Raw genomic sequence first — 22,653 nt, 5'->3', positions numbered from 1 at the left:
CAGGTTTTTTTTTTTTTTTTTTTAAATTAAGGCATAAACCCACCTCTAGCAATTCTATATCTTCATGATCTATGATTATATTAATAAGTATTTTTCAGAATGGGTCTATCATATTCTTAGAACCATATCAGTATCTTATTGTGTGGATCTAAGTTAAGAAATCAAGCAGCGAATCCTTCATTTAAATGGATGTAGAATCAGATCCTTTTGCAGCTCTTTGATGACAAACAGCTGGATAGTGTGGACAGCAACCAGGCATTAACAAAGGGCAGCTGCAAACAAGCCTCCGTCTCTTTTCTTTTTTCTTTCTTCCTTTCTTTTTTTTTTTTAAAAAGCAGAACCCTTTATTGAAAACTTGAAACACTCTTCACATCACACCTCCATCAAAGCTCTTAGGTAGCCTGCACAGAAAACTGAGCTTTTCAACATAGAGGGTCAGCCTCCATCCAATCACACTTATTTATTCATTTTGAAAAAGGCATTCCACATTTTATTACTCAGCACAGAAAGTATAGACAGATAAAACATGAAATGGTATTCATTAACCTGTTCATCCTTTATGTACAGTGTTTATTCCTGCAGAGAATGATCACGAATATAAGACTAGTGAGAAGTTTCAGGGCATTTAACTTCTATGACTGAGCATTGGTCATGTAGTGACTGCACAGAACATGTCAGCCTCTCACAGCTCAATTCTGTAAAATCTTTTCTATGGGTGGAATCTTACACACACTTTGAAGAATTCCAAAATAGACCTGCGGCACTAAAATTTAACACAGTTTCAGGAACAAGATATGGTATTTCTTGGACTAGCATGTCTAAATCACTATTTGATAAAATTTACCAAATTCATCTTTATGTTTCCAGGCACGATAGTAGTAAACCAATTTTACAAATCCTTATTAAGGCCATTTTCTCAGTGCCTGACAGCTGGTTCACTTAAGAGCACTAGCTGGTTTTGTTGAGGATGCAGGTTCAATTCCTAGGAACCGTATTTTGATTCAGAACCGTAACTCTTACTCCAGTCAGTACCAGGTCATTTATGACCTCTTCCAGCCTCTAGAGGCACCAGGCACACACATGCTGTACAAACAATGCAGTCAAACTATTCCTACACAAGGAATAAATACAAATATAAAAAGCTAAATAAAATAAAATTTCTTCCCCATGTGGCCATAGAGAGAATGAATTTTTGATATCACTATAATTTGCTAAGGTCTTTCTCTCTCTTTGGTCAAGTCTTGAGTCTCTAAGAAGATTGTCTGAGAATAAACACATGCTTAAACTGCCGTGTGAGATTTTTGTCTTTCCTACAACATTGTAGAACTGAGAGTTCTTTCACACTCGTTGAACATAATAATGAGAGAGATAGTTTCTTGAATTCTCTCACTGAACATGGCAACACTCAGACAGAAGTCTGTCCCTGTGAATCAACACAATAGGGCTAAAAGTTGCATAACCAACAGCCAGAAATTTTTGAATATTTACTATCCAATAATTGCCCACAAATGAGAGACTTAAAAATAGAGAAAAAGCACAGTCAGCCCAATAGAAGAAAAGAAAACAGAGCATCAGAAGGAGGACACTCTGAGCAGCTCTCAGCTCAGGGAGAGTTCTGTAGAGAAGCTTGGAGTTCTGAAGGTAGAGGACATGCTGGTGGTGCTTGTGGAGAAGAAGTACCATGTAGCCACTGGCGCCTCCCATGGCTCCCTGAAACACAGCATCTCTCAGGACCATGAGAGGGAGAATAATCCATTTTGTTTTCTGAATTTCTATCATAAAATAACAATAGTTGTCACCATTCTTAAGCTCTGATACATTCAGGCTTGTAGTTGTGACAGAATAAATTAGGTTCACACCTATTAAAGCATTGAGTATCCAAAAGAATGAAAAGAATGGAAGGATGTGCCATGCAGACTTTGGTCTGAGCCTCCTCCACCCGGATGCTCTGGGACTGATGATGATGGCCTGGACCACAGTGAGGAGACCGCTGGTGCAGATGGAGACCCCACGGGCCACCCTCTGCAGATAAAGGAAAATCTTACATCTTATGTCATCTAGGAAGTTTATTAAACCAAAAACTGCTATTGGCGCTGGCAGTTCTCTTGCAAGAAGGATTATGATGTGTGTAAAAGCCAAGTGGATGAGAATAAGGTGTACAGGTTTCTTTTCAGGGCCTCCCCACCAACTGAACATATAATTCACAGAAACAAAAATATTCCCCAGAGTGCCAACCATCGTCATTAAGAGGAAAATGATTTCCTTTATGAAATTCAAAACCATTTTCTGGTAGAAAACCTTTTTCCAGGCTGCAAATATTTTTCAAGAAAGCATCAGAAATGTTAGACATGGACCTGAAAAGTGCACTTTTCATAATAGCATTTTCTAGTGTGCAAGAGGCAGCGGTGGACATATGTAATATTGCAGATTAGGTCTTTGAAAAGCCTGTTTATCCCCAGCGTGGATCCGGGATATTGTGTGTGCTCTGGCAGCTGAGTTTAGTAACTGCTATTCAAAACTAAAGTTTTTAAGAAGGTTTTTATTTATGAGCTCTACACTAGCAAAAATGACTTGTTCAAATTGTGTGTGCGTGTATATGTTTCTGTCTGTCTGTCTGTCTGTCTGTCTGTCTGTCTGTCTGCATGGATTATCCTGATTAACTCTAAGCATAGCTGAATTGAACTCCATTGTCTCCATCCTAAAATTCTTCCTCTGTTTCTCACTATATTTCATTTTCCCCACCCGATTCCCCAAATCTGAGGCTCTTGCTGACCCTGTCTGCCTTCCCCAAATCACACTTACAGACACACTGAGAACCCTGCTGGGTCAGCACCTGTAACATCTCTCAGATCTGCTAACTTTACCCTCCACACTGCCACCTTCTTTGTTTAATATTCCTTTATTCTCTGCTTTTCGACTAATTGAACAATTTCTAGATTTGCCTTTGGCATCAAAGCATCAAAACTTCTATTTCACCATCCTAATAATTTAAAATTTGCTTATTGACTATTCTATGACTTCACTGCATAAATATGTGTACTGGTTATTTTTTAAGGTAGTCCTCAATGTCAAATCAAATTGGGCGACCTTTCAATTTAGGACCTGACAGTTAAAGCTGAGTCATAACAAGATAGCAGAAAAATTCATGCACCCACCTGGGAGTAGCTAGGGAGTGTGTCTAGCAGAAGACTGACTCTAGTGCTTCCTAGGAGAGGGGGTACGAGAGAACTGTGACCCCAATGAATGAATTCAGGACATCTGTGACTCCAGTGAGTGACCTCAGGGCATCTCAGGCAGCATGGACCAGCTCTCCACCAGGGGAGAGGATGAGGGGGATGGAAGAAAGGGATTAATGAGGTGTTAGCTGCAGCCGTGAGTTGAATGCAGTCATTAGACTTATGACTCCTCAGTATTGGCTACGAACAGTACAGTGGTTTAGGCATACTGGGATGCGTAAGATTCTCCCATTAAAGAAGTCATGGTGGCCTTTGCCTCTGTGGGGTCTTGTGAGCAGAAGTTATGTCAGATGGTTTGGAAATGTGCTTCTCTGCCTGTTTCTTTCCCACCCTGTTTATCAGGCAGGCTGCATTGCTCCTCATTGGTCTGAGCTGATTCCAGAATTCAGATCTCGACAGGATGTCATTCAGAGATCCCTCCTCATTTAGCAGGGATTTGTGGTAAGCATTGGCAACTTTTCTGAAAGAAGAGGAGTCTGCATGTTTCATGAGTTTGTGTGTTCTGAGTACTTGGAATGCCTCTCTTTACATTGCTCTTCTTCCTGTAAAATCCACAGGTTTGTTTTAAATGTCAGTGTCTTTATGATATCACCAGGGTCCTGTATAAACTGAGCTGTGTTTCCGGGTTTGGGTTTATGTTGCCTCATGGTTCTAGAAATGTCAGTTATTGTTGTTCAACTGCTCCTCTGACAGAGGGGAAATTATTGCCTGTATTATCGGTGCATCCTAGAAATCATAGTAGCACTCTAAATATCTGCACATAATGAAATATGCTTCAGACATTAATACCAAGCACGTCAGCATTCATGAACATATTTACAAAAATATTAAGTATTTAGTCAGAGGTTGGAATCTCTTAAAATCCCTTCAATAATTTACCCTAAATCCTGATGGAAAATATTATCATTTTTCTGTTTCTTTAAAGTTTGACTTCCTGAGAATTCCTACTTTTCTGCTCTTCTCTTTTTTCCTCCAAAGTTTCAATCACATTTCAGAACAGATTCTGATATTCTAATAAAGGATTTCTTCTACTGGAATGCACTGTCCCAGGAGGGAGACATTATTTCCACATTATAATGGGCAATACTATAGGAAACTAATTTAAAAGACAGGATGGACTTATGTTTAGCTATATGGATGATCCCTTGTCTGAGAATAAACCTCAATAACCTGATATTGGTTACATCCATCTTTCCTGGTTTTCTAAAACCAAGCAAACAAAAGCAAAACAGATTATTTGTCTTTGCTGCTAAGCAGTGGAATAAAAAAATGAGCTATTTCAAGATGCTCTAGTTCACAGCTTTAATCCTTTGTAGCAGGAATCTCAAGATGGCAATGATAACTCTTACACTTACTGGTTTATGTTTCTCCACACCCAGCAGGCATACAAAGACTGTACTGATATAAGTATGTATAATATTATGTGATAGATTGCAGAGACAAAGAATGGATACAGAAGAAAAACCATCTGTAAATTAGGAGTTATGATGTTATTATAAAAGAAAACACCTGCCAATATTTGAAAAGTGGAAATGCATCAAACCTGAAAAGAACCAATGTTACAAACACTAGTGATACTGTAGGAGTCACAATGCTGGCAATCATGGTGGCTAAAACAAGAAAATTTATTTTTCTTTTGTCTTGTTATTTTTGAGACAGAGTCTCAATAATTCCCTTGCCTCAGTCTCTCTAGTGCTGACATTACAGGAGTGTGTCATGATTGTCTCCAGGGTTTACAGACATCTGAAAATGGTCTATATACTATTGATTCCTTTAGGAAAAAACAAGAAAGAAACCTTAATCAAAGGGCCAGCCAGAGCTCTGTCATGATACTCCAGTCTGAGGATGGAGAGCGATCCCTCAGCATTTCTTTTCCATCTCTGTAAGTCCAAGAACTAGTCTTCTTTGATCTTTCTGGAGCCAGGGACCAGGCTTCTCGGGGACAGAAGGAAAGTGGAGGTCCTGAGGATCACAGAGCCTCTCAACTGCTCCCTGGGTTAGTCAGACAGTCTTCTGCTTTAATGAAATTCTCCATGGCATAGCAGAGGGGATGGAAGATCTTACCTCCATGTACTCACCTGGACCTCTGTGGTGCAGACAGGCTCTGGAGCAGCTCTGGGAAGGTGACACTTCTCAGGTCTTATTTGTACTTCAGGATTTGTGGGTTCTTGGCTGCCGTCAGGTATCAGACTTGAAGTTTCATGTGGTCACAGTGTCAGGGGAAGGAAGGCCTCTGCAGAGCCCTGGTCCCTGAAGTACAGCTTCCCTCTCTCCACGATTACTACATCTGCTTTGCTCAGAGATTATTTCAAACTTAATTAGGGTTTAATTATTCTGCGAGGAAGGATGTGAGTTGAGAAAATGAACGACTAACTAAGTTTCTGTGTACGGAGCTCCCTGAATCTCTTGAGTGTTTTTCATTTTCTCAGTGTGCCAAGTTGTGGTCTGAATGACAGACCAAATCCTTCCCCCACTTTTAAATTCTATCTTAAACAGGAGTAAAATAAATAATTCTCAGCTCTAGGCATTCTGCTTACTAAGTAAATTCCAAACATGATTGAGGACATGTTTAGAGTCCCTTGTGCCAGTCTATGGCTTGAGAGAAGACCAATTTAAGATGCACAGATCAAGTCACTGGCTTTCCTTTCTTAAATCCATTCCTAGACTGGAATAGAATGAATGCTGCTCAATACTGGAGATTCATGCGCAAGTCCCACACATGGACTAGAACAAGTTGAGAGTCCTTTGTTCTACCTCTCCCCGTTGTAGTGATGGTCTTTGTTGTAACTGATTCTTTCATTCCTTCACATTAAATGTCATATGGGACTTGGAATGAACATTTTCTTGGCCTTATTCCAAAAGCAATATTTACTCGCTATAAAACTTCAATGACATTTCTAAAACTTATGTGTCCCAAGAGTGAAGTTTCCATACACATTTCATTCTAGTTCCTAAGTGGCCCTACCCAGCACAGATGAAAAATGATGTAGATAAATATACAGGGATAAGACGAGAAGCAATAACATTATTATTTTGTTCTTGAAAAGAAAGCACCATTGGGTTGACATAGGAGATGATTTCGAGGTCATGACTCTTACTCTGTGCCCTGCATGATGCTGTCTCCATATACATAGGTGCAGCTGACACATACTAGAAGCTAAAAATGCTCCTTCTGTAAATGAAATGACAGCTTTTGAGGAAACAAGAATTTCTGTCCTCTTTATTGAATGTGGAATTCAGGACTAGAAAAACTAAGTTGTATATTACATATGTCATAGTAGGCAGAAATTGAAAAAAAAAACCAAAAGGGTTGTTGGCCCAAGGAGCCCATGGAATCCCCAAACAATCCAGGCTATTGTCAAGACTCTAGGTTTCTCCCCACAAACTGAGTCCAAGGCTCCATTGCTTAACACCTCATGATACTACTCACTGAACTTGGGGATGTCAAGCAATGCTTAAAAAGAGTCTTCATTTCTATGTTCAAGGTACTCTGCATTCTGTCAAAAGACAAACATACACACAAACCCAGCCACAAACCCTCTGTCTACAATAGTGTACTGCCTGCAGTATATGATAGGACTACGGTAGCACAAAGTGTACGACAGTAACCAACCCCACAAGATGAAACCTATGCTAGACACTGCTTGATTAACCAAGAACCTGAGAATAAATAGCTCAGGAACCTAGGGTAAAACCAAACAATACAGGTCTAAAGATGGGAAAAATGTAGTGATAATGTGACTCCACCAAGTGCTTATGAAGAGTCACTTGTTGAGGAGATTCCATTCCAAATAAGGTTCTGCCTCCTCAACACTGCCACACGGACATCACACTTCTAATCCCTGGAACCCTGAGGGACCCTTAAACCATATTGAAACCACAGAAGCTGCTTAATATGCAAATAATGTTTAACATGTCTGAAACTCTATAGGTCTGTCTTATGTGAACATGTAATCCATTCCTCTAAATCATTTTCATCTAATGAAATTTCCATAGTCATTTACCCAGAATTTCAAGTCAAATGCTCTCACACTTCATATCCTAGTCTTCAGTCAACATTATTGAGCTTGAATTATTGGAGATCTAGCTAAATCATACTTCCTCTATAACTGCTCTTGCCAAAATTCTACATTCCCACATTTTTAAATCCACGGAAATTGCTTGATTACATCCCACATGAAGATATCATGCTCTTGAATCTTTCTGTTCAAGAGAACCTGCTCTTGTATAGGGATTTTGAGTTTGAGCTACCACATTTTCTGTCTGCCAAGCCACCCTTTCCCCAGGCTCCTCCCAGATGAGTAGGTATAGGGAATGTGAAATAGAATTGCTACTTCTTGATGTAAGGTTGCTCTAAAAAGCAACTACCATTGCTTTGATATCACTATCATTGGTTTTGATATCACTATATCAGAACCATGCAGTCCTTTTGTTGGCTCTCCTTGTCTGATTCTGGTTTAACATAATGCTATGCTATGCTATGCTTTGCTATGCTTTGCTATGCTATGCTATGCTATGCTATGCTATGCTATGCTATGCTATGCTAGTACATTAGGGCAAAGCAAAATCCTGCTGGAGTAGCCAAAAACCCGATTTCATGAGTTCCTTCATGCTGGGTGCTCACCAGTCGGAGTAATCTCAACATAGCTGTCTCTCACTGGATCTGTAACTGACAATTAGTCCACAATCAGGCGTCTCAGTAGACCTACTCTGGTTCCAGAAGCCTGGAAGTTTCCTAGACAGCTGCTGGTTCTGCTCTCAGCCAAGGAATCATCCCCAGCAGCAGCAACAGAGCAAATCAACTCAGAGGCAAGAGAGAAGGCCACGCAAGCACAAGGCAGGAAGATCTTCCCTCAAACACATCCTTTTAATGTGGGCAGATAACATTAGGAATCACCCACAATAGGGGTGTGACAACCCACATCAATCAAGGCAATCAGGACAATTTTAAGGTGAGGCTCCCCACTCAGAGGACTGACATAGAAACTTTTCATATTAGTGGTCTTGAATCTGTATGATCAACACATTAGGAACTTAGTTTATCTTAGCAAAGAACAGTATTTCAGAGACCCACTGCCTGGCCTACCTCTTGCTTTACTCTGGAGAGTTTCAATCTTGGACCCAGGGAGGAGTGCGGCCGCATTGCCTCTCCTCCAGGCACAGTGCTAAGTTACACAGGGAGAGGTTCAAGCCCACTCTCTGTAAGAAATGTTTGGGTCTTTCTATCTGTCCTGGGAGGGAGTGTAGTGAGCTGATGGACAGCTTTGGTGAACAGTCCTTATGGTCCTGGATCCCTTCAGGAGACACACTCACACAGCCCAGAGCAGACAGGAGCCTCCCTGGGATGACTGCATTGCAGTGTCTTGAGGACTGAGGTATCCAGGTACATTTGGGACCCTCTGGTTTTCCTGGGCCTGAGGCGATGGAGCTCTCAGGCTCCCCGTTGTTGGAAGAAGGGGGCTGCTTGTTGGTTCCCAGTTGCTCAGCCCCGAAATAATCACACAGAAACTATATTATTTCAATCACTGCTTGGCCTATTATCTCTAGCTTCTTATTGGCTAACACTTATATCTTAATTTAACCCATTTTGAGTAATCTGTGTATTGCCATGTGGCTGTGGCTTACTGGGTAAAGTTCCCAGTTTCTGTCTCTGGCGGTGGCTCCATGGCTTCTCTCTGACTCAGCCCTTCTTTTCCCCAGCATTCAGTTTAGTTTCCCCCACCTATCTAAGTTCTACCCTATCAGGCCAAGGCAGTTTCTTTATTAACCAATGGTATTCACAGCATACATAGGGGAATCCCACATGTTTGGCTCATAAAGAGTATGTGTAGAGTGTAATTTCTACACTTCTCAGTGAGTGTGCAAGACATTAGGAACATGGATGTCTCTGCTGATCAGAACATAGTGACTAAAACCAGTATACCAAGTTCTAAAAAATGTCTTAATATTTAGTAAAGTAGAATCATGTGTCACTGTGAAACTGATGTAGAAGGAGAGAATGAAATCTACCCAATAGAAGAAAAGGAAGCAGGTCATTAGAATGAGCACACTCCAGGTAGCTTTGATTTCTGGAGGGTAATTGTGTGCACACCTGGAGCTGTGAAGGTAGAAGACGTGCTTGTGATGCTCATACAGATGGAGAGCCATAGACTGGCTGCTCCAGCCCATCAGACTCTGAAAGATGACATCTCGAAGTGCCATGAGGGAGAAGAAAAGCCACTTGATTTTATGTCTTGATGGCAGCATATAGCAATGGCCAATGTTTGTTCCAGGTAGAGACCTGTTCAAGTCACTGCCTGCTTTGATGTAGCAGAGTAAATTGGAGCTTATATGAACATTAACCATCCAGAAGAAGAGGAGAAAGGGAAGAACATGCCATGAGGTCTGTGGTTTTGGCTTTGTCCAAAGGGTGGTCCTGGGACTGATGGTGACAGCCTGGACCACACTGAGGAGACAGGTGGTACAGATGGAAAAGCCTCGTGCCATCCTTGCCAGATAAACCACAGCTTTACAGTCAATATCTCCGAGGAAGTTTCTGAAATAAAACACAGTCGTCGTATCTATGATCCCTGTAGTACAAATAATAATCATATTAGAAAATGGCAAGTGGATAAGGATAATGTCCACAGGCTTTTTCTCAGACCCCAAGGCAGAAGCGGACACATGTCTCACAAATATTGGAACAGTCTTTATGCCCAAGGTAGTTTTAAACCTAAATGCACACCAAAATTTAGTAAAGATACATCATTATTTGAGAATCCCACAACCAGGACTGTTGCATGCGTTGCTTTGGGAAGTTTCAACTCCTGAGCAGGGAAGGAAGGTGGCCTTGGCACCCCTGCCAGGTGCTGTTTAGTACTCCTTCCGTGACTGTGGAAGTTTTCCATTTCTTGCAAGGAGTTTAGGGAGAGCTTTGGTGAACAGCCCTTTGCCACACTGCGGCCCACCAGGTGGTGCACACAGGGCACTGACAGGAGCCTCCTTAGGATGCCTGCAGCACAGGGAGCCTGGATGATGTGGTCTCAGAACAAAATCTGGACTCTATGTGTTTTCCTCGGTGGGAGGCTGTAGAGTCCTCAGAGCCCTAAGTCCTATTGCCATAGAATGCCAGACTGCACAGTAGCCAGCTCCCCGCTGTGTCTTGAGGACGGCAGTCCCTGTGTCCACAGATGAACATCATGTGCCTGACTAGCAATAGAATAGGGAGGATGGAGCCCTAAACTCTGACTGTGTGGCTGGCATGCAGGGCAATTTAACAAATTCCACATGTTCTATGTAGGCCCTCATGAGCGAATGGAAGTGAGAGTCAGCAGCTGGGGTGCAACGTTCCTGGGATATTTTTACACAGCACCGTGCACAGGAGTGAGGTTCTCAAGTGGGGCTTGTTTTCCAAAACATAATGGCCTTCTCTAAATATGCCATTTACCCTGTACTTTTCTATATGACCAAACATCAGTGTCACGAGTGTGCTTGTAAATAAATGCCTTTATTCTGACCAATTCTTTAGTGCTTGGTACCCAGCAATGCCAAGCATTCACCAAGTGCAATGAAACAGCTTCTCTCCACGGTCATCCCCACTTTGCAAGCAACCTTCAGATAAAGGATGCTTCCTGACATCCTTCTCCTTCACTTGCTCTTCTGCTCACTGGATTTAACACAGTCCCCGGCACATAGTAAGCGCATTGTACATAAGTAGAGGCGTCGGTGATCACAGAAGTACATTAGAAGGAACAAGAAGACAGGAAACTTTTGTGCATCCAAATGAGACTAAAATTCTAGCATGTGGAAAAATCAAATTCTAATTTCAGGTGACTGCATGCCCTCCTGCATTTGCTGATGAAGGATGCAGCGAGCTAAGCTGCATGACAGGAATGGTGGGGTGCTGGGATAATGAGAATCAATGCAAACACTCTAGAGCCTGAACCAACCTTCAATATCCAGGACGAGCTCTCTGAAAAAATAAATCTGTTATCTCAATCCATTTAGTGTTGTGATACAATAGAATGGAAGAGCAAAGCCATCCCAGTGTACACAGTTTAGTTCATAAAGAACTGGGTGAGAAAAGGAATTTCTTATTTCTCAGGGGACACAGCAGGGCTTAGCAACATGGACATCCCTGACAATCAAGACAAAGGGACTGAGGCTAGGATAACTAAGTACTAAAAATGCTTTTATGTTGAGTATTGTGGAATCATGTGTCACTGTGAAGCCTGTGTAGAAGGAGAAAATGAAATCTGCCCAATAAAAGAAAATGAAACAGGTCATGAGAGTGAGAACCCTCTGGACAGCTCTGATTTCTAGCCTGGAATTATTTGCTGACCTGGAGTTGCGAAGGTACAGGACACGAATGTGATGTTTGTACAGATGGAGAGCCATGGACCCACTGCTCCAGCCCATCAGACTCTGAAAAATGACATCACGAAGAGCCATGAGAGCGAGGAACAGCCACTTAACTGTGTTGCTGGATGGCAGCATCCAGCAATACCCAGTATGCATCCCAGCTTCAGACCTGTTCGTGCTCCTGGATGCCGCGATATAGTGAAGCAAGTTGGAGCTTACCAGGGAATTGAAGATCCAAAAGAGAAGGAGGAAGGGGAGAACTTGCCATGCAGTCTGTGGTTTGAGCTTTCTGCAAAGGGTGGTCCTGGGACTGATGGTGACAGCCTGGACCACGCTGAGGAGACAGGTGGTACAGATGGAGAGGCCACGGGCAACCCTTTCTAGGTAAATTATAGTTTTACAACCAATGTCACCTAGGAAGTTTCTGAAATAAAAAACAGCGGCTATGTTTCTGACCCCTATGCAATGGATAATGATTGTGTTTACAAAAGCCAAGTGGATGAGAATAACATCTATACTTTTTTTCCCTTAGGACTCATAGTGAGAGTATACACACGTCTCACAAATAAGATGATGTTCCCTAGAACTCCAAGTCCAGTAAGTGAAATGAAAATTAATCTCTGGATGAGGTCTCTCCAAATCATCTCCATGATATTTCCAGAACTAGAAAAGCCCTTTTGAGAAAGACAAGGAGGTAAACACGATATGGTCCAGTCCTGTGGGTGTTCTGCGTTTTTTTTACTGAAAAGAACAGCGTAGTCTGTATGCACAGAGTTCTCTGCTGTAGATGTCTGATTTCGTTCTTGTCCCTTCTGTTCTTGCTCCCACTGACATGAAGATGATGCTGATGTCAACTGGACATAAACTCCATGCTGATGCATTAGCTTCTTTACACAAGACAGTTCGTTATATATTAGCTCTTAAACTTTTGTCCAGGAGAACATTTAAACAAAGGGTAGCACCATTCAATTTCTGAGTCATGATATTAAAAATCAACTTAGATGTCCTCTCTTCCCACATCCTCTTTCACATCCTGTATACATTCATCTCTCAAGTATTGAACTAATAGAAAATCATAACTACTCCAAAGGTGTATAATAATACTTGCCCAAATGGTGTTGCTCCCAGGGAAAGTCACTTGAATTTTCTCTGTCTCCGACTCTGAATTGACCTTTATAATAAAGAACACATAGATTAATTAGGAAGAGAAGTAGCTGGCCCATTTCCTCACCTTGATGGTGTGATTAATTTTTTGTTCTCTATCAATCCAATTGTGGGATTTTATTAAAGGAGACAACCCCGCTACTTATGTGCATTTACTGACCATTCCCTGAGAATGTTCTCCCAAGAAAACATCATATCTCAGCTCTCAGCTTGGGCATTGTTTCTTTGGACTCCCAACAATGCTACCTTCTAACAGTCTGATTTCCAAGGCAAATCAAATCAGTGCTTTTTACCAGTCAGTAATGACAAGCAGCCTACTACCCCACACTAACCTGTGCAATTTTACACAATAGCCATTTTTGTTTTCTCGTCCTGCTTAATGTTAAAATGAGGATTAAATCATGAATGTATTCATTTTTCCACTTTTACAAATCATAAATAGTTTTATATGGGGAAATTAACTCTATTTTCTTCCACTTTTTAGTATTCTGTGCTGCTCACCAAATTTATCTCCAGATTGCTTTCAGCTTCTCCCAAGGACACGTAACACTAGCATTCCTCCTGCGACAAGGGTACATGTGATGTCTTCTTTGTGATCTGATTCCAGCTACAATTCTTTATAGCTAAGTGCTGCCCAGAGGTCACAAGTGTGTCTCCCACAATTTCTCTGAATCCTCCAGTCCGTGCTGTCTGTTAGTCTGCTTATGTCGTTCCCTCGGTGCTGAGAAACCCTGAGAGAGGCTTTAGTGTATCAGTTCCCTTGCATAAGCCTGTTACGGGATGCTCAATAAATTGATAACTGAGTGTTGTGGTTGTAATAATCTGTATAAATCACAGAGAGGAATGGAAAGAAAAGGTGTTCTGGCTGTTCTCTTTCTTTAAGGTGCTGGGGAGGTCAGTCCAGTTTGGAATACACATTCTGCAATGTCTGCTGTATGTCCTTTCATGTATGCAGGAGGGAAATTTCCAAACTCCCACACTTCCAGTGAATATCATGGACTATATTTAAAAGCATTCATCAATGTAGCTAATTTTTAGTCACATTATCTCTGTAATGATCTTTTTATGACTGTATGTTTTTAAAGGTGTACCGCTTGTTTCTTTTAGGTACCAATAATGTATATTGAAATAAGGAAGCTGTCACTGTTTTCTGAATAGTGTCCCTCTTGCACTGCAAAAATTATCTATTTTCATCTATTCAAGGAACTGCCAAAGGACACTTATATGTATATCTCCATTCATTCATTTTGAGTTTAGTTATTTTATGTGTACGAATATATGCCTGGGCACTGCTTGTGTCCCTGATGCCTGCAGAGGCCAGACAGAGTAAGGTATTGCATCCACTGAAACTGGATTTGCAGATGGCTGTTAGCTTTGATGTGGGTGCTGAGAATTGCAGGAGTAGCAAGTGCTCTTAACCCCTGAGCCTGTTCTTCAAACATATATGTACAACTTAATACGCTTTCACAGGCTCCTTACCTCTACCACGCTGGAACCAATCAATCCCATCTGTGTGTATCCAGTTAAATGAGGGATTTCGCTGCAATGATGTGGTGGAGTGTTGAGCACGTTCTAGTTGGTATTAATAATTAAAATCCAGAGCCAGATATTGGAACAAATGCTGAAAGATCAGAAAGAGAAATGAGCAAGCCACAGCTAATTCTTACCTTGTTAACTCCTCAGCCAAAAGGGTATCCTGTCTCTACAAGTCCTCACACTGAATGCTATCTTATGAAACCTTAGATTGCATCTGCTCCTGTCTCCTCCCACCTCATATTCCTCTCTCTGCCCAGCCATATCACTCCTGTCTCCACTTCCCTAGTGGGATTAAAGACATGTGGTCCCAAGTGCTGGTATCACCTTTGTGTGAGCATTGTTTCTCCTTTAGACAGATTCAATCTCCTATAGCCCAGGGTGGCCTTGAACTCACAGACATCCATCTGCTTCTGTCTCTTGAGTGCTGGGATTAAAGGTGTGTGCCACCACCGCCTGGCCTCTATGGCTAACTAATGACTTAGTGCTGCACTCTGATCTTTAGGCAAGCTTTATGTGTTAGATTATAAAAAATATCAGTAGAGTAGAGGGTTATATGTATTCTAGAAGCTGGAGGAATACTAAAACTTTATAAACAGAAAGTTCGGGATTCACAAGAACCTGTTTTGTGACCACCCACTGTGGATTAAAATTACAGCTTTCTCAATTCATTTATTCATCATGCTAGGAATATTATTTGGCTTCTTTAAAAAGTATTTTTCATAGGCAAATTGTATTTTGTGCAATATTGGCATATTTTAGGAGTCAATGAACTGACATACATAGTGCCTAGGGAAGTGCCCAGCATGCTATAAGATCCGTTTTCTAAAATCAGCTCTTAGCATTTGTAGCCTCATGCCTGCTTTATCCACAGTTCTCATATTCTGTAGTTTACATTGTGTCTAGGTAAGGAGAAATTCACACACACACACACACACACACACACACACACACACACACACACTGAAATCATGGTAAGGAAAGAAAGGGCACTCCATCTGCAAAAGACTAGTCACGAGGAATTATACAGCTCAGATCTAAGTCCCCAGTCCTGGGAGGAAAAACACCCAAAGATTGTGCAGAAGCCATGGGAGCAAGAGCTTCCACTCTGGGCTGCGGCACAGGTGCCCCTGTCTCCTACCCCGCCCGTCCTGTGTAATGAGCAGTCTGGCCCAGTGGTCACACACACTGTCCACATGGGTACCGAAGCCCTTCTGGATTACAGGTAGGAAATGGTGAATGTATTTTCCCAAAATTCTGCCACTTTCCTCTCCCAGAGTGACAGGGAGCCCAAGTCCTTGTCTCCTGCATCTCAGCCCTCCACAGTTTCTTTCAATAACCAGGCAGCTCCACCCCACCATGGCATGGCAGCACTTACCCATGCAGTGTGTGCAGTGGCTCAGGATGGGTGTCCTCAGGGCACCAGGCAGGCCCTGTTATCAAGCTGAGACCTTAATGCAACAGGGTGTCATGATGTTATCATCAGGAGTTTGGCTTTGTCAGGGGAAAAGGCTGCTTTTGCAGTCTCCATCCCTGAGGCCAGCTCTGCCTTCTCCCTGGTGCTCTACCATTTGCTGAACCCAGAAACTTTCTGATTCTAATTACTGTGCCCGTGAGTAGGTGATGAACAGCACTGTGCAAAGGGGTCTGGGCTTTTTGAACTTAAATCCATTCTTTCCTCTTTCCATTCATTTACCCCCTCAACCAAGAGCTGCTTTGGAAGAAACATTTTATAATCTAAAGTGATTACTTTCAGAATAATTTTCAAACATATTTTTTATTAACATCAAAAGATCATTGAGTACAACAGACAGGGCTATGATCAGGGTCATGTTTAGGAAAAGTCACCAGGAGACCCAGACATGGTTTTTGGAGCAGCCTGGCCCCAGGTGGCAAGCAGGCCACTCAAATCAGCCTCTTCCTAAATGCCTTTGCTTCTCCAGCTCTGCCACTTTCCACAGCACACGGGCAGTCTGCTTCTCTTCTCTCCACCTTATATTTGCTCATCATAATGGCGCCTATCTGCCCATCACCAGGTGGGCCTGTAGATGTCTTCAGACAGCTCTAACTGTGAGGACTCAGGCTTGCTGTGAAATAACCCTTCTTTACACTGTGAAAATATGTTGTTCGCATTGTTAAAAAAAACACTGATTGGCTGATGGCTAAGCAGGGTTTTCATGGTAGAGAAGACGCTTATGTAGAAGTGTGGAATCAGAGGAGACTCCATGAGATGAAGAGTAAGCAGAACGAGAAATACTTAGATGAGGTCAGTGAGCCTTGGGGCAGCCCATAAATGAATAGAAATGGTTAATTTAAGTTATAAGAGGTAGATAAAAACAAGCCTGATCTATGGCCTGAGCATTTAGAATTACTATTATTTATATATAAATATATATAGATATATAGAAATTATATATACTTTATAATATATAATTATATAATTTATATAAATAGTAAGTCTCCATGTGGTCATTTGGAGAGCAAACTGTCGAGACAGAACTGATTGGTGGTCCAGATGAAAAACTTTACCTACAAATGTCAGACAACTTCCAGGGCCATGTATATCCACATAAAACCTAAAAAAGCTTAAAGAAAAGGTTCCAAACATATAAAACCCAAACCAAATAGAGTTTCTTATTCCCTCAGTACAAAGAGGCATCTCCCAGCCACTGCCTGTGGGCTGGAGCCACCAGCATGAGCGTCACCTACTTTCCGTGAGCTAAGTGGCAGTGCATGGTAGGTTTAAGGTTTTGCTCATGCAAAATAAGCACAATAAAGACAGATCCAGACAAAAGAATCTCTAAACAGGTTACATGGTGTTTAAAATGTACATAGTCTTGAGAGAGAAAAGAGAAAGAGTATAGACAGTCACAGAAAAAAGTAAGTAGTTTAAAAATAAAAAAAGTAAAGTCCTTACTAAAGGAGAATATATATATATATATATATATACATATACATGTATACAATATGTAACATACATAAAGAAACCACTTAAAAATGGAAAACATACAGGAAGTGTGGATCCTGAATGTTATTGTGTTGCCTTTAAATTTTGTGATTGCTGATGAATGAGCAATAGCTGCTATGTGACACTGGATTATGGAGGTTGCTAGATTAAAACAACCTATATATTTTAAAAATGTCTTGACTTTAAAATGGAAAAGATGTGTTGTTTTGAGGAAGAGGTTATACTTTTCCACAGAAAACAAAAGTTATGGATTCGTGCAGGGTTGAAAAAGTTCAAGTTTGATTGAGAAAGACCCCTTGAGAATCCTGTCTACAGACATAAAGAAAGAAACCTAGAAAAGCTACAAGACATGTGATGGATATTTTACCTGCTCAAACATAAAATAAAAAAAAATCGTCTTTGGCTAAATTGTGCACAACACAAAGTTTATACTTGTATGAATGCAGATATGTATGTTACTGTAAACGTTTATGTATTTTCAGAACATGGGGATCAGACAGCAATACAAATGAATGGCCCAGGTGATTCAGCCCTCAGAACACCTGTGTTGCAATTTCCTCAGAGTTCTGTATCCAGAACAGCTTCAAGGCTGCTGATTGAGATGGTTCAGACTCACAGACTACTCCAACTAAGACTTAACTCTTATTCTTATTTTTTCCAACGTTACCCTAAAGATGCCAGTGCTCCTAGACAATAGAAAGCAGTCTAGAGAAAAAAAATACCCACATTCCCAAGAGATAGATTATGAATATTTGTCATCATTTGGGAGAGCGGCTTTCTTATACATTGTTATTGCCCATGGTTAAAAAAAAAGAAACAAAAGAGTTAGATTAAAGGATCTCTTTCTGAAGAACAAAGTGGGGATATAATATAGAAATGATGAGATAAAGAGGTAGATTATTGAATCTACTTTAATTTAAAAAGCAACTATTACATATTTTACATTGGTATCAATTTTTTATATTCATACAAATTTAAGGTTGTTTTTCTTAGAACATAATGTGCATATGTTCCTGGTATTGTTTAAGGTATTGAACATTAATAAGGTAATATAAATTTACAGTACTTCAAATTTAGTATCATTAGTCTTTTTTGTTGTTGTTGTTAGTTTTTCAAGACAGTTTTTCTCTGTATTTTTGGAGCCTGGCCTGGAACTAGCTCTTGTAGACCAGGCTGGCCTCGAACTCACAGAGATCCTCCTGCCTCTGCCTCCCGAGTGCTGGGATTAAAGGCGTGCGCCACCACCGCCCTGCTCGTCTCATTAGTCTTATAAGCTATTTAGGATAACAAAAAATGCAGGTTGATAGTTAATCACCTATTACAATGAAATTTGTAGTCATTTTAGGTAGGCTTTCAAGGCCAAACATATATTTTAGATAGACAGGTCATCTTTAAACACTTTATAGATCTACAAAATATGACATTTAAGATGTTTTAATAACATAAGGCTTTTTATGCTAATGAGACATGTCTGCTCCTGGCAGCACCAACCCACTTCAGAGAAGATGATGAGCATCGAAGAAACTCCTTATGGAGTTTGCTTTGTTTGTGACAAAAGTTAGGCACTGGACAAGAAACTGCCCTTGCTCCACTGCTGACAGTATGCTGTCCAAACCTGACAAGCAGGACACAAAAGAAAGCAACTGCAGTACACTCTTTCAAAATTACTGCTCCACAGAAAAGTCTGTCGGATATTCTAGGCCTGTAGACTGAAAATGGATGCCCTAACATTACAGAAGAACTTTGGGTGTCTGTCCAGGCAGTCAGCTATTTCTTAGTTTTGAAAGTTGCTGCTCTGTACCTCCTGTTTATTTCCTTCTTGGAACCGAAGACTATATAGTTATAATTATGGCTTTCTGTGTGATCAAATTTAAAAAAGAAACTCACAAAAGCAGTGTAAAATGTGCAAGGTTGAGAGACATAAAAGAATAGTTTTGGGTTTGTAATATAAGTTAGGAAAGAAAGTGAATTGGGTACGAAACTTTGGACTTACCAAGGCAGGATAAATAATGAAATATTTTTTTCTGAATTTATCAAATGTAAACAGAATTACATTGCGAATGTAATTCTTACCTGACATTTCTTCTTAGTGTATTTAATTATACTATGTTAAAGCTAAAATCTTCCTTTTTAATTAGACAAAAAGGGGAAACGCAGTGGAATAATCCTTTGGTACACTGTGAAGATGTATTGTTCGCTTTGTTACTAAAAAACCGATTGGCTGATTGCTAGGCAGGAATTTTGGGGCAGAGAAAATAGTAGGGACAAGAAGGGCAGAGTCAGATGAAACACCATGAGATGCAGAGAGAGCAGTATGGGAAATACATAGATGAGGTAAACTAGCCTCGGGAAGCGCATAGATTCATAGAAATGGATTAATTTAAGGCATTAGAGCTAGCTAAAACTAAGCCTGAGCTATTGGCTGGGCATTTATAATTAATGTTAAGTCTCTGTGTGTTTTCTGGAGAGTGTCTGGAGGGACAGAACTGATTGGCCATCTAGATGGAAACTACACCTGCCCAGACTGACCTGCGGATGTCTTCAGCAAGCCAGCACTGTGAGGACCAAGGCTGACCTGTGAATTTGTTTTTCCAAACTAAATGTAATGCATTTATTTTTATTGTCATCATTAACAGGTCAATTCTATAATTCAGTGGGAGTCACTGTGATATTTACACTCTGCCTGTATCATGTATTGATGGTGTGCTTTCATGACTGTTTCAGCTACCAGAAGTGGTGATCATAAACGATCCTTTATAGACACAAGAGTATATCAGCTATTTCATGAAGGAAGGCCAAATGGAGAAAGAGACAGTTGCAGCTTTGAACTTTCTTTAGCCTCATTATTAGCTAACCATGGTCACTATTTGGTGAGTGAGAATCTGCTTTTATATGCTGAAATATTTTAGTAGATTTGGTATTATATGCATCAAAGCAAAACTATCATTTTTAATTGGTTTTTATTGAGTTCTGCATTTTTCTCTGCTTCCCTTCCTGCCTCTCCCCTTCCATTCAGCCCTCCCTTAAGATCCCTGTGCTTCCAATTTACTCAGGAGATCTTGTCTTTTTCTATTTCCTATGTAGATTAGATCTATGTAAGTCTCTCTTAGTGTTCTCATTGTTGTCTAAGTTCTCTGGGATTGCGATTTGTAGGCTGGTCTTCTTTTCTTTATTTTTAGAAACCACTTATGAGTAAGTAGATGTGATAATTGTCTTTTTGTGTCTGGGTTACCTCACTCAAAATGATGTTTTCTAGCTCCGTCCATTTTCCTGCAAAATTCAAGATGTTGTTATTTTTTCTTCCGTGTAGTACGTTTTCTATTTTGTATGCTAAAAAGATAAATGGACATTTATCAATACCTGATCTCTCTTACGGAGTATGACAACATTTAGTCAAATGTTCATCTCTGTGGATCAGTATGAACGGGCTGATAACTGCATAACCAAGGGTGAGAAACTCTGGAACATATAGAATTTTCTCTATAAAGAAAGTAAAATATAAACAAATAGAACAATCTGTTAAATAAAAGAAAAGGAAACAGAGCATCAGAAGGAGGACACTCTGAGAAGCTCTCAGCTCAGGGGGAGTTCTGTAGAGAAGCTTGGAGTTCTGAAGGTAGAGGACATGCTGGTGGTGCTTGTGGAGAAGAAGTACCATGTAGCCACTGGCCCCTCCCATGGCTCCCTGAAACACAGCATCTCTCAGGACCATAAGGGTGAGAAAAATCCATCTTGTTATCCTGCTTTCTGGCAGGAAATAGCAATAGTTGCTGCCCCTTTTACTCTGAGTTATGTTCACACTCTTGATATTTTTAATGTAATACAGTAAGTTCATGCTGATCAAGGAATTGAGGATCCAAAAGAGGAGCAGCAAGGAAAGAATGTGCTGTGGAGACTTTAGGTTGAGCCTCTGCCACCTGGAGGCTCTGGGACTGATGGTGACAGCCTGGACCACAGTGAGGAGACTGCTGGTGCAGATGGAGAGGCCCCGGGACACTCTTGCCAGGTAAACCACAACTTTACAACTGGTGTCATCTAAGAAATTTCTAAAATTAAAGGCTTCTATTGTCTTCAGCATTCCCTTTGAAAGAAGCATTATGATATTTGTGAGCGCCAAGTGAGCAAGAACGAGGTGAATAGGTTTCTTCACAGTGCTTTGGAACATGTGCATGTAACTCACGAAAACTAAGACATTTCCCATAGTGCCAAGCCCAGTGAGATAGAGGAAGGCTGTGCCCTTGACAGGATCCAAAACCATCCTTAGATCTGATGCAGAAATGCTTGACCCAGCAAATGCCTTTGTAAAGAAATCAGTGACTCACGATAAGCATCAGCAAAAAATTCCTTTAAATCTGCTTACTTTTCTGGAGGAAAGGGAATGATATATATTATTGTTCATCTAATGACACAGAACTTACTTGAAGACTTGTTTTCAAAAATCTAAATTTCCAAGCTATATATTAATTTATATTCTAAAATCTAATCTACTTGTTCAAATTGATATCTCTCCCCTATGTTCTGTCTCAGCATAGCTGAAGTAACACCAAAGGCCCCAACCAGAATTTCTCTAAGAATTTTATCTTTCATTCTATCACATTTCTGTAGTCCAGTTCTGTAAATCATGCTCACCCGTCTGCCATGTGGCATATACAAACATCTGTGAAGTCCTATCGTTTTAACACATTGACCACCTCCCAAATTCAACCACAGTTTGATTTCTAACAGAGTCTGGAGCTGTTCTAGATATGTTGAAGCTTATCATATGGATTAGAAGATTAATTAGGCATCGTGCTATAAAACAAAGATATGTTTAAGATTGGAACCTGATAAAACTTTGTTTAAAACAATTAATGAAGGCCCAGCTTGCCAGCTGCAAGCTGAGTGAGATAAAGGAACTCCCCCCTCACCAATGACTCCCAGCCTGGGTAAGGGCCAAGCAGAGTGGTTTTGTGGCCCCTAAGGAGTGGAGCGGTGCTTTAGGGATGCTGGGATGGGATGGGAAGAGAAGGACAGAAGGCGCAGGGAGAAACCCCTGCAGAATGACCAGAAAGATTCGGGGGTCAAGGAATGTCTGCAGAAACACACTCACCCTCCTCTGGGTCTTCAGGTTCAGGCTAGAGGGGTTCCCAGGTGTCCAGGGAGATGCCCCCAGCTAGTTCCTTGGACAGCTGCGGAGAGGGAGCCGAAAAACGCCAGATCCTATAACCATACTCATGAATATCTTGCATATCACCATAGAACCTTCACCTGGCGATGGATGGAGATAGAGACAGAGCCCCACATTGGAGCACCGGACTGAGCTCCCAAGGTCCTGATAAGGAGCAGGAGAGAGAACATGAGAAAGAAAGTCAGGACCGTGAGGGATGCGTTCACCCACTGAGACGGCGGGACAGAACTAACGGGAGATCACCA

General features: G+C 41.0%; 3 protein-coding genes and 1 pseudogene across 3 annotated transcripts; all 4 read right to left on the bottom strand.

The window, feature by feature from the left end:
* Window positions 1–1,386: 1,386 nt before the first annotated feature.
* LOC119816542 (putative vomeronasal receptor-like protein 4) lies at window positions 1,387–2,395 on the bottom strand. The gene has a single exon (XM_038333288.1). It carries the CDS (start codon window positions 2,281–2,283, stop codon window positions 1,387–1,389), a length of 897 nt encoding a protein of 298 aa, XP_038189216.1. The 5' UTR covers window positions 2,284–2,395.
* A 6,691-nt stretch (window positions 2,396–9,086) lies between these two features.
* LOC119817098 (vomeronasal type-1 receptor 4-like) lies at window positions 9,087–10,504 on the bottom strand. The gene is made up of 3 exons (XM_042055325.1): window positions 10,335–10,504; window positions 10,096–10,227; window positions 9,087–9,948 (listed from the first exon to the last, which is right to left on the bottom strand). Exons 1-3 carry the CDS (start codon window positions 10,502–10,504, stop codon window positions 9,087–9,089), a joined length of 1,164 nt encoding a protein of 387 aa, XP_041911259.1.
* An 811-nt stretch (window positions 10,505–11,315) lies between these two features.
* Window positions 11,316–12,277, bottom strand: LOC119816520 (annotated as a pseudogene).
* An 8,334-nt stretch (window positions 12,278–20,611) lies between these two features.
* Window positions 20,612–21,499, bottom strand: LOC119817097 (putative vomeronasal receptor-like protein 4). Its single transcript, XM_038334292.1, has one exon. The coding sequence runs from the start codon at window positions 21,497–21,499 to the stop codon at window positions 20,612–20,614; it is 888 nt and encodes a 295-aa protein (XP_038190220.1).
* Between the last annotated feature and the right edge of the window lie 1,154 nt (window positions 21,500–22,653).

Source organism: Arvicola amphibius, chromosome 6 (assembly GCF_903992535.2).
Source record: "Arvicola amphibius chromosome 6, mArvAmp1.2, whole genome shotgun sequence".
NCBI classification, from domain to species: domain Eukaryota; kingdom Metazoa; phylum Chordata; class Mammalia; order Rodentia; family Cricetidae; genus Arvicola; species Arvicola amphibius.
The sequence above is the reverse complement of the archived record's forward strand: the minus strand, read 5'-3'. Positions and strand labels throughout refer to the sequence as shown.